At 36.3% G+C, this 13,036-nt stretch overlaps 1 protein-coding gene across 4 annotated transcripts in view; it reads left to right on the forward strand.

Moving 5' to 3' along the window:
• The window catches only part of PPFIA2 (PTPRF interacting protein alpha 2), a 496,123-nt gene that overhangs the window by 467,275 nt on the left and 15,812 nt on the right, over positions 1 to 13,036 (forward strand). For all 4 annotated transcript variants that reach the window (XM_055586841.1, XM_055586848.1, XM_055586854.1 and 1 more), the window contains 3 exons: positions 6,198 to 6,260; positions 7,493 to 7,522; positions 9,520 to 9,713. In XM_055586841.1, coding sequence (XP_055442816.1) covers positions 6,198 to 6,260; positions 7,493 to 7,522; positions 9,520 to 9,713 — 287 coding nt within the window. The remainder of the gene's footprint in view (positions 1 to 6,197; positions 6,261 to 7,492; positions 7,523 to 9,519; positions 9,714 to 13,036) is intronic.

The following is a 13,036-nucleotide window of genomic DNA, read 5'->3' on the forward strand; positions in this document are numbered from 1 at the left end:
TTCTTTTTAAAGTGATAACTAAGATACTCGAAAAGCTATGTGAATGTAGAATCCTCTTGGAAATTTACAAATTCTTCCCTAGACTTTGCTGAAGTTGTATTTCTTATTGATAATGTGTTTTAATATTTGCCCTTATCTAGTCTTTCCAAATAATAAAGCTTAGTGTTCAGACATGAGCCAAGTTTATTTAATTTTTGGCTCTATATAATATTTTCTTAAATTGCCTGATTTTTTTTTTAAAGTGCTGTGAAAGTAAAAAGGTTTGGAAACAAAAACAAGTAATCTTGGGTAAACATATAATTTAGCAATTTTGAGCAGACATGGAAGGCATAAGATAAGTTTCAACAAAATGTACAGGGGAAATAAAGAGCATTTATTAAACTAAAGATTTACTTGGGTAGACATTGTTTATCAGAATTCTAGTAAAATTGTAGCAACAGCCAACATCAACGGAGAACTAAGGTCAGGCCCTGGTCTAAGTGTTCTACATGCAGTAACTGATTTGAGTCTGAGGACGATATGAGATGGGTACTTTCATGATACTCTTTCACAAATGGGAGAAATTGATGAACAGAGAGGTTAAGTGACTTGTCCTAAGGTCACACCCCAGGTGGTTTTGCCCGTAGTCTGTGCTTGTAACAAGTGTAGTTTCCTGCTTCCTGCACTCTACCAGTTTTCCTTCTTTTTCACAACATTCTTTCAGTCTACTTTGGTTCCCCTTTACATAATTATTAACCTCCTAAGCCTCAACCTTTAAGTAAATAAGGTGACATACAGTTGTGTTAAACTAGTCTTATTATAAGGAGAAATATTTTTCCTTTTATGGTAGAGAAACATCAAGTCAGATTAGGGAGAAATGTGGATACAGGCCATTTTAAATGTGGAAGATCATATCAGATCAGTCGCTCAGTCGTGTCTGACTCTTCGCAACCCCATGAATCGCAGCACGCCAGGCCTCCCTGTCTATCACCAATTCCCGGAGTTCACTCAGACTCACGTCCATCGAGTCAGTGATGCCATCCAGCCATCTCATCCTCTGTCGTCCCCTTCTCCTCCTGCCTCCAATCCCTCCCAGCGTCAGAGTCTTTTCCAATGAGTCAACTCTTCGCATGAGGTGGCCAAAGTACTGCTTTAGCATCATTCCTTCCAAAGAAATCCCAGGGCTGATCTCCTTCAGAATGGACTGGTTGGATCTCCTTGCAGTCCAAGGGACTCTCAAGAGTCTTCTCCAACACCACGGTTCAAAAGCATCAATTCTTTGGCGCTCAGCCTTCTTCACAGTCCAACTCTCACATCCACACATGATCACTGGAAAAACCATAGCCTTGACTAGATGGACTTTTGTTGGCAAAGTAATGTCTCTGCTTTTGAATATGCTATCTAGGTTGGTCATAACTTTCCTTCCAAGGAGTAAGTGTCTTTTAATTTCATGGCTGCAGTCACCATCTGTAGTGATTTTGGAGCCCAGAAAAATAAAGCCTGACACTGTTTCCACTGTTTCCCCATCTATTTCCCAGGAAGTGATGGGACCGGATGCCATGATCTTCATTTTCTGAATGTTGGGCTTTAAGCCAACTTTTTCACTCTCCACTTTCACTTTCACCAAGAGGCTTTTGAGTTCCTCTTCACTTTCTGCCATAAGGGTGGTGTCATCTGCATATCTGAGGTTATTGATATTTCTCCTGGCAATCTTGATTCCAGCTTGTGTTTCTTCCAGTCCAGCGTTTCTCATGATGTACTCTGCATATAAGTTAAATAAGCAGGGTGACAATATACAGCCTTGATGAACTCCTTTTCCTATTTGGAACCAGTCTGTTGTTCCATGTCCAGTTCTAACTGTTCCTTCCTGACCTGCATACAAATTTCTCAAGAGGCAGGTCAGGTGGCCTGGTATTCCCATCTCTTTCAGAATTTTCCACAGTTTATTGTGATCCACACAGTCAAAGGCTTTGGCATAGTCAATAAAGCAGAAATAGATGCTTTTCTGGAACTCTCTTGGTTTTTCCATGATCCAGCGGGTGTTGGCAATTTGATCTCTGGTTCCTCTGCCTTTTCTAAAACCAGCTTGAACATCAGGAAGTTCACGGTTCACATATTGCTGAAGCCTGGCTTAGAGAATTTTGAGCATTACTTTACTAGCGTGTGAGATGAGTGCAATTGTGCGGTAGTTTGAGCATTCTTTGGCATTGCCTTTCTTTGGGATTGGAATGAAAACTGACCTTTTCCAGTCCTGTGGCCACTGCTGAGTTTTCCAAATTTGCTGGCATATTGAGTGTAGCACTTTCACAGCATCATCTTTCAGGATTTGGAATAGCTCCACTGGAATTCCATCACCTCCACTAGCTTTGTTCGCAGTGATGCTTTCTAAGGCCCACTTGACTTCACATTCCAGGATGTCTGGCTCTAGGTCAGTGATCACACCATCGTGATTATCTGGGTCGTGAAGATCTTTTTTGTACAGTTCTTCTGTGTATTCTTGCCATCTCTTCTTAATATCTTCTGCTTCTGTTAGGTCCATACCATTTCTGTCCTTTATTGAGCCCATCTTTGCATGAAATGTTCCTTTGGTATCTCTGATTTTCTTGAAGAGATCCCTCATCTTTCCCATTCTGTTGTTTTCCTCTATTTCTTTGCATTGATCGCTGAAGAAGGCTTTCTTATCTCTTCTTCTATTTTTTGGAACTCTGCATTCAGGTGTTTATATCTTTCCTTTTCTCCTTTGCTTTTCGCTTCTCTTCTTTTCACAGCTATTTGTAAGGCCTCTCCAGACAGCCATGTGGAAGGTATATTTCAAATTAATTTACTTTGACATTCAGTTATAAAGTAAAAAATGCTTCAAATGATGTAAGTCATTACAGCAGTGACAGCTAGATGAGGTTCAGGGTTCTGAGGTCTGGCTGCTTTATTTATTTTGTATTTCTGACAGCAAGAGAATTATTTTCCCCCAATTAGTTTTCATAAGTTATCCCTTAAAGTCAGTTTAATATTTATTTTTATATCATAAATCTCTCCTGAATGATTTAATTAGGTAAGTGCTTTAATTCTTAACCTCCTTTAGGAACTTTCCTTCTAGATTTCAACTGATAATACTAGCTGCATATTCTACTGCATCTGGGCTAATGTCAGGCTAGCAAGGCACCTCCAATGAAACTGAATGACGGTCTCACTGTCCGTGCCGACCTTGCACTTCCACGACCCTGAGAGTGAGTGCTTCCTTAAACGGAGCCCCCTTGACACCTCACCTACCTCGTCCTAGTCCCAGCCCTGGATCAGAATATATTGCATCATAATTTAAAATTATTAGGGTCTTTTACAGGATGAGTATGTAGTTTTAGCCTACTTGACAGATGTAGAATCTAGAGAAGCTTAGGAAATGTCCTAGTTACTGAGAAGTGGCACTGCTAGAACTGAAACCTCTAGATAACTAAAATTTTAGAAATCATTTTCTGGGCTCAAATGGTATTTGCCATACACACAAAAAAAACCATTTACTGGTTTGCATTCTCCAGTTCATTTATCAGGGGTTGCAGCATTGACTACCAAGGGCAGTGAGTAAATGATTTTCAGTGGCTCTCAGAAAGCCACAGCCAGATGATATGATGCTTGCCCTTTATGCTTTTCCCGGCCACTTTTTGCAGTCTTTATCCCTGGACTCAAGGCACCAGTGTCCTATGTCCTTTGCTTCTCGAAGCGTCCCAACTCTAGCTATTCTCTAAGATGTGCTCTTCGCTGAAACACTCATGCTCTAAAGCACCCTTTTTATGACTTACCCAGATGAAAGTTCCATCCTTGAAACTGGTGATAAAAAGAAACAAATCTAAATAATTGACTTACTACCCATAGGCGTGCTTATAAAATAAACTTGTTGAAAACCTCAACTAATGCCTAAGTGGTTGGGTCCTATAGGAGTCATTTTATGAGTTACTTTTCAAGACTCTAGAGCAGGCAGTGGTCCTCACAAGTAAAACTGCAGAGCACAAGTGAACAACCAACTTACAACTTCGGGAAGTTTGCCAACCATACTTTAGAAAATTGTCCTGGATATATACTCATTTTGTATATAAATTGTCCTGGATATATACTCATTTTGCATGCGAAGATACAGATTAAGTCATAGCTCCTTGAATCCTACTCACTCCAGAATATGGTGATAGACTGGCAGATACAGACTTTAAATAACCTGTGAAAGAGATTATGTGAAGTGAAGTGAAAGTCACTCAGTCATATCCAACTCTGTGACCCCATGGACTATACAGTCCATGGAATTCTCCAGGCCAGAATCTGGAGTGGGTAGCTGTTCCCCTCTCCAGAGGGTCTTCCCAACCAAAGGATTGAACCCAGGTCTCCCACATTGCAGGTGGATTCTTTACTAGCCGAGCCACAAGGAAAGAGATTATACGTGTCTGCATTTCAGTATGAAATAATACTGGTCAAGTTTCTTGCAGAAGGAGGGAGATCTTCATTTCTTGGATTCACAAACAAGGTGGAATCTATAGACATCATTGTAAAACAGTCTGGCTTAAATGAATTTCCTCTCAAGTAACCATCACTGAAGCTTGAGATGAAGAGACAGTACAGCCGTTCAGGCAAAGCAGTGTTATCACTGAGTGTGAAGGGAATGTGACAGAGAAGTGTAAAAACACTTTTTTAGCATAGTACACTCCTCAAAAAGGCAGTGAAAGCAGTTTCTGCCAAGTGATTTAATAATCATATATTCATATGCAACTTTCTGTTTATAATGAGCACCATTTTTAGAAGCTGGGGCTAGAGGGAGGGGCTTTTAATGACATGGATGGCTGCTGTATTCCAAGTATATTTTACAGTTGTGCAGTTTTATCTTTTAAGAAAAGAATTCATTTATACTCAGAATTCCAAAATGGTAGGAAAATGAGAATTCTATATGTATAAATGATACTTATCCTTTGAGATCTTTATGCCTATATGATTTACTTATAATAATGAATATTTACTGTTTCATTGCTCAACCATGAGTAATTCTCTTATACATGAGATTTACCATATGTTGAATTATACTCATCAATTTAGTTTATATGCAGTTATTTTTTAAATTATATTAAATTCCATCATCTATAATAGAAGCTAAGTTAACATGGCACTGTATCGGTAGAAAAGGCCAGAGGAAATTATGGTAATGTTATATTGGGGTGTCAATTTTGCTACCTCCAGTTCTTTAAAATGAGACCCCTTCCAAAACAAGTAACAAGTAATACATAGGATACAAATGTCACTGAAACTATAGAATTGCTGTACTTAGACAATGTTGAAATGTTCATAATGATATCCCAGTTAAATAGTGGAATTTGATGGGAAGTGGTTCCCAGTGATCTGTGTGTTACTAAATGGACTTTGGTTTAGAAATTGTATGTAACTCGGTATATAAAAGAAATATCATGGGTTGTTTTTATTAAAAGAAAAATGAGACTTCATAATAGAATAGTGCCTGCTAGAGGGAAACTTCCGTTTTACAATATGTTCTTCTCTATAATGGTGTAGGATACTGCTGAAAAACCAGATAACCCAAGTTTTGTGACTTCTGACAATATTTATGAAAAAAAAAAAAAAACTTTTATTACATCCAAAATAGCATTTCTTTTTCTTTTTTTTAAGAATATAGGAAAACAACATATTTACTGAACTGTGAAAGGAAGAGGTCATTTGGGAAAAACTGATATTGATTTCCAGACAGGTTATGATAGTACTTTCAGCTTTGTATTGACAACCAATTTTCTCTTTCCAAGGACATTGAAGAATCAAAACTCTGTGAAGGAAATATTGGTAATAACATGACAAAACACATGTGTCTTTGTTTACTGAAGAAAAAATACTCTTCTACAGATCAAATTTATTCAGTTCTCCATGATTACAAAAAGATGGATCCAATAGCCACATACCTTTGAAATGCAAATTTTGATTAAGCCTTTTTCCTGATGAATAATTACAGAAGTATCATTTTAAGCCTATCCCATGTGAGCCTCGCAGCACGCCTCTATTTAATCTTTTGAAGTAGAAGCAAAAGGGAGCTGTGAGAGCCGGCAATGCTGTCTCTTGCACATGCTGTAGAAGCACGAGCACGGTGCGCTACTGTGGTTCCGTTAACTCACAGTGGCGCTGCCTTTCTTCTTTACCACTGCTTCCTCCCGTGGATCCCACTGCTTCCCTCTGGGCCTCCTCACCAGCCTTCAGGCAACGTCTGGGTGACCCATGAAGAAATGGAAAATCTTGCGGCTCCAGCAAAAACGGTTAGTCTTTACAGCTTTGTTGAACATGCAAAACCATTATTTTGCTGCTATCTGGATGGAAAAGCTGGTTTATACCATAGGATCAGAGTAATGGGTATGTTTACACAGTGATATGCAATGATTATGGTCTAATTTCACTGCACTTAGACCTTTTTAAATAAAGCCGTACTAGATTGTCATAATGTGGTTAATATAAGAGGTTGTAACATGCAAACAAGTAATCAAGAATTTAATAATATTTATCTATTTCACAACACTGGAAATGTTTTATAGCAAATATCACTTGAAACTTAGCATATTCCCAGGTAATGCATGTTACCAAACCCAATTAAATTTATAATAGAATGTATAGATTGAATATCCTTTTTAAATGCAATCATTTAGCTTCTTGTACTTTCCCAGTCTCAGATACAGAGCTTCACCCCCCATCATTCCATGAAAAGTGTTCATTTTTTTAAATTATTAAAAGTACATGCTTAAAGAAATTCATGGTGACTCATAATTGTCAGCTTTTAAAAATACAATATTATGTATAGTCATTTCTCATTTAAAGTTGCAAAGTTGGGCATGCCATGCATTTTATTATGAGCAACTTATTTTTAATTTAATGTCCTTTTCATTTTATTCATTTGAAATTGATTATTTAGCTTATGATGAATAAAAATGCCAATGTTGTTTACTAATTACATTTTTACTTTAGCTTGTTGTACTTGGTCTTTTCTTATTGAGTTTTGTTTGTTGCTGCTTGTTGTTGAGACCCATTTCATTACCACAAAGCTTAGTTGGAAGGATGCAGTTCCTTTGTCCACTCCATTAATTTACTTTGCACAGGATTTCTCCATCATATGTATATATACACATCTGTGCATTGTATATTTGTATGTATATAATCAAAATTTTTTATTATAATTTATTATGAAAAATCCCACAGTTTTAAGAATCAAAAAGGTTTGGAATGACCAGATCAAATGTATCATGAAAATTCCATATGTCACATGTGTGTATTTAATTAGCCTAAATTAGAAATTACATAGTTGCCCTCGTAGTCACCCTTGAACTCCTCAGTTGATTGCTGTGGATCTCAATAAGGATTGTGTATTATTTGCCTGTGTCCTAATTAACATTTTATCAGCAAAACAATTTTACTTCTACTAGAAAAAAATTTACTGTATCAATTTTGAGATTAATTTATATTTATCTGCTTTATTAATCATTTCCTGCTGCTAACACAGAAAGAATCTGAGGAAGGAAGCTGGGCCCAGGTAGGAAATTCATATGCTTTAAAACAGTATCATTTAGTAGGCTATGAATATATAAAGTAAGAAAACTGTATGTCATAATATTATAAATCTTCACTTAGCTTAAAATTAGCTTAATCATGTATTCAACTTTATTATGTTTAATACTATATAAGTCTTTTTAAATCACCATATTTTGCAATCAAGAAGATGATTGTCATTTTACACCTGGCCTCTTTTGAAAGGAAAATTTCCTTTCTCCTTTAAAAGAACTACAAATTAAACTTCTTGGAAATCGCCCTCTGAATATATTTAATCAGGAATCATTCATGTTGGATGTAAGGGGAAGAGGAGAGATTTCAAAAAAATTGTTTGGAATCACCTATTCTTTAGGTGGCACTAGTAGTAAAGAATCCACCTGCCAATGCAGGAGACGCAAGAGACGTGGGTTCAATCCCTGGGTCAGGAAGATCCCTTCGAGGAGGAAATGGCAACCCACCCCAGTATTCTTGAGAAACCCCATGGAAGAGGAGCCTGGAAGGCTATGGTCCATGGAGTCACACACAGTGGGACATGACTGAATGACTGAGCACACACAAGCTTTATAGTATAATGAAAAGTGTGTGAGAAATGGAGTTGGAGGGGCATGGGTTAGCTTTGCAACTGCACATCAGAAGTCACTCCCATTTATTGAGATGGCGTTATGAGCCAAACATCTGTAATGTGCACATACATATATGTGTGTAGAGAAGTTATTCCTTTTTCAACATGTCCACACTATACTACTAAACTAGAAGAATTAATGTGTTTTAGGTAATGTGATTCAAACTTTGACTGTATGAAAAATTTCGGTAGTTATTACTAGGATGTTGCTGCTGTTGCTGTTCAGTCGCTCAGTCATGTCCAACGTTTTGTACCCTCATGGACTGCAGCTGGCCAGGCTCCTCTGTTCATGGCATTTCCCAGGCAAGAATATTGGAACGGATTGCCATTTCCTTCTCTAGGGCATCTGCCTGACCCAGGGATTGAACCCGCGTCTCCTGTGTCTCTTACACTGCAGGCCCATTCTTTACCTCTGAGCCACCAGGGAAGCCCAGATACTACTAGGACCTACATTTAGTAAATTAGGGTTACATTAGGTTTTTATTTTGGTAAGCATTCCATTTTTTAGGAACACACAAAATAAGAGGAACACCTCAATTTTAATGAGAAATACATGTTCTAATTGTGACTTTGATAAGGACCTGAATGGAAAATATTGTCAAATTAATAGAGTAATAATTCTTTTTAAAAATTGCTTTAGTGGTGATGGTTGATTTGGGTTTTAGACTTTTATGAACAGTGTTTGGTAAGATCAGTTTATATTGTTATATTAAAGAATTAGATTATATTTTACCTTTTTGGTCGTGCTCTGATTCTTTAAATACAAAGTCTGTATTGACTGATATCTATAAACGATTGCATCAGTTTTTATAGAGTACTGGTTGCATGCTTCACTAGGTAACGGCAGAGGCCACATAAAGCGTCAGCATTCTGCCCTCTAGCCTTGTGGCTCCTTTCTCTCTTCATTTACTGAGGCTCCTGTTTTCACATCAAGATTTGCCATTACACCACAGCAATATAATAGCAGCACTGAAGAGAGGGAAATGGTGGCATACTGGCTGACAGATAAAGATAAAATAAGTTGAATTAAATAAATCCATCTGTACAAAGTAAGGATCTTTCAGCATTTGTTTATATCATTTATTTAACTTTTGAATTTAAAATGTATTTTGTATAAAAAGTAATTCCTTTTGAGAAAACAAAGTGAGCATAATCATTTGCTGTAAGCAAGGACCCTGTAGGCAAGGACCCAGACTTCCACTTTGTACAAAATACATCAAATTTAGAGGCTAAATATTATTTCTGCTTCATTTCAATATATAAAAGAATTAAATATCAATTAAAATGATAGCCCATATCTTCCAATTACCATCTCATCTTATTGGTTAAGAAACTTGACTGCTATAAAACAATTCTAGTGTCCGGTTTTTCTACAGACCCTGGCATATGGAGATATGAACCATGAGTGGATTGGAAACGAATGGCTTCCCAGCCTGGGGTTACCTCAGTACAGAAGTTATTTTATGGAATGCTTGGTAGATGCAAGAATGCTAGATCACCTAACAAAAAAAGATCTCCGCGTCCATTTAAAAATGGTGGATAGTTTCCATCGGTAGGTTTTAGGTTTTTTCTGAAATACTTTAAGTAAAAAGTAATTAATGTATATATTACTAGAACATAAAGAGATATTTAAGAAATATAGAGTATGTGCTCTTTGAAACATCTGTGTACATCTACTTGGCAAAAATATCTTCATGCAATAAATTGCAGGGAGTGTCTAATGTAGAACTGGGTGCATATTACATGCCCCAAGTTTATAGAATTAGACAGTACTAAATTCTCATACAGTGTGGATCTTTTCTCCCCCCTATATATTTAGGAAATTTCATGTTTGCAATTTGAATCTATGTGTTCATTGTAGACAAATATTTATTAAGAGTAAATTCATCAGTTTCAACTATAGATATATGTAGTTATAAATTAAATAACTTAGGGATATGCTAGAAAAAATTTTGAGAAGGAATTCTCCTCTGAAAAAATTTTTGTTTTTATATAAATCTTTCAGTGCTTTGGCTTATTTGTACATTAATTTTCAGGGAAAAACCACTGAGTAGGACATGAGACAGTGGGAGGAAAACAGAGCAGTAAATTGCTGTGATTAAAAATATGAAAATTCTTTTTTCAAGTTGTTTATTATCCAGGGGGTAGAAAAACATTTCTTATAATACCATGTCATAGATGTTATGTTATAGCCTGATCTCCTTGTAAGTCATCTGCAAAACTGTCATTATGATCATTTTATGTAGTTAATTATAGTAAATTGATAAATATAAATCTAGACAATTTGGCAAACTATTTGCTCACATCCTGTCCAATATTTAATTAATGACTGAAATTAAAATGGTATAAAAATCATTTATGTTAATGACATACAGTTAGGAGAAAGAGATAATAATTGAGATTCTTCAGTCAAATTTATCAAAATCTTTTGAATCTTAACAGTTGTTGACACTATTGGATTAAATTTAGTAGAAACAAATATAATACCATTTTTAAAAACCATTAAAATGCTGGATTGGGAATTCATTATTTAAAAGCAGTTCAAGTGAAAAATATGTTATTTATAGTTGACTTTTGTGACACCCATCAAGCCATTAACCAGCACTGAGACTGTGTTTATTGGCAGGCACAATAAAAGTCCTACTATGTGGTGAGATGATGATAAGAAACTGTATTCATTTATGGACATTAAACTGTGATAGAGTGGTAGAAGTCTAGGGGAAAGGAAGGAATTAAATTTAGCTTGGATAGGGAAGAATTCACATAAATTTACTTATGTTTTAACATATGTGATAGAAGAATAATATTTGCTCTCTTGAACATACACTTTGCTATTTCAAATAGGTGTAGGTTATAGAGTGAGTGATTTATGTCCAATAGAAAAAACCTTTGTATCACTATTGCTCTATAGCATACATTGTGAGGTAGTGAGTTCTCTGTCATTGAATGTTTAGGCCCTCAAATTTTGCGTAGTTGCAATAGATTTTTGAATACTAGAATTTTCGATGACACACTTATGCCTGTTTTGTATTCTTCAGTAGATCAATTTTAGTTATTACTATTATAATAGAAAGGGTTAATCCAGTGATCAGGTTTAAAAAAAAAATCAACATTGTTAATTGGCCATAGCCCAATAAAAAATGTTTTGGGTGTTAAAAAATATTTCAAAGAAATAAAAATTACTCAAATGGCAGAGTTCTTGTTTGTCCTGAGCTCTGACTTAAAGCAGGTAGTACTTGACTGCATATGACAACCCACTCTCTTTGTAGCTCGGTTTGCCATCTGTCAGACATTGTTATAACAATATGTATATCCCCTTTACAGCACAATTTTACATATAAAAGTTTGGCAGAAATTAGGCAAAGAGCCACTGGTTTAATCTCAAGCTGGCTAATGTCTATGATGGTTTTCACATCAGTATTATCTGGTATCCACTGAATTAGTTTAATTGGGCTAACATAACCAAATACCACAGACGGGTGGCTTAAACAGCAGAAATTTACTTTCGTAAAGTTCTGGAATCTATAAAACAAAGTGTCAGCGTTGCAGGTTTCTTCAGCTTGACTTGCAGATGGCTGCTTTCTCAGTGTGTGCACACATGGTCTTCCCTGTGCAGGAATACTTCCCAGTTTTCTCCGTGTTCCACATTTTCTCTTCTGTAAGGACACTGGTCATACTGGATCAAAGCCTACCCTGATGTCCTTATTTTATCTTAATTACCTCTCTTAAGACTTGATGTATAATTACAGTCACGTTCTGAAGTAGGGTGTGTTAGGGCTTCAGCACAACAATTTGGGGGAATACAATTCACCCAATAGTAGCAATTAATGTAGATTTTTTTTCATTTTCCTCTGATTCTGAACTATTTGAACTCAGCATTGTTTTATGAAAAATGCAGGGCTTAGAAGTGCATCCAGCACATAAGAGTAGCCTGGCCAGTGTGTTGTGTCTAAGTGAAGTGAGGTGAAAGTCACTAAGTCATGTCCAACTGTTTGTGACCTAATGGACTACAGCCTACCAGGCTCCTCTGTCCATGGGATTTCCCAGGCAAGAATTCTAGAGTGGGTTGTCATTTCCTTCTCCAGTGTATGTCTTTGTCTATAATTCTAAACATTTAAGAAACCACTAATAATCAGTGTTCTTCATTCCTGAGGCCTAGAGATTCTTTCTACCTATTATACTCTTTCATAACCTTTATATATAGTATCACTAAGTCTTCTTTCATCTCTTCAAACATCCCTGGGTTTTGGATTTTCTTTTCATGCTTTTCCTTGTCTTTATCGTGACCATTATTTTGACAGCATTGATTCCTCAACTCATTTCCCTGTTACCTAGAATTACCTATTTCTCCAAACTCCTGTTTTGCTGTCAGATTCATTCTTTCTTAAATCAAAACCTTTCATGTTTTTCTCCTTTGAAAATTGTCCAATAATTTTCTGTCACCTTGATATGTCCCACATTATTCTGAATGCACACTTTTCTTAATGTAACCCCATTCTCCATGTGAAATCACATTCCTCCTTATTTCCTGACATGGATTCTCAACTCTGGACAGTGGGTCTCACTACCACCACATATTTAACATTTCATCAGCAATCCTATGTCATGGTGCCCCATAATCTTTCTCTGCTTGATCTTTAAGGATAAGTTTTTTGTTCATCCACAGTATCTTTTCCATAGGGAGTCCCATTGTTTGTTGACTTTTTCCTTTCACATACTTCTCTATCACTTAGAGTTGGTGGCTATTTATTTGCTTCTATATGTTAATACTTTACTTACTCATATTTTTATATTATTTTTCTCATCATGAAAAGGAGGGTAACCATTTCCTATAAATTCCTTCTTGACTCCATAATAGTGACTCTCTTTAAGTTA

This window comes from Bubalus kerabau, chromosome 1 (assembly GCF_029407905.1).
Source record: "Bubalus kerabau isolate K-KA32 ecotype Philippines breed swamp buffalo chromosome 1, PCC_UOA_SB_1v2, whole genome shotgun sequence".
Lineage (NCBI taxonomy): Eukaryota > Metazoa > Chordata > Mammalia > Artiodactyla > Bovidae > Bubalus > Bubalus kerabau.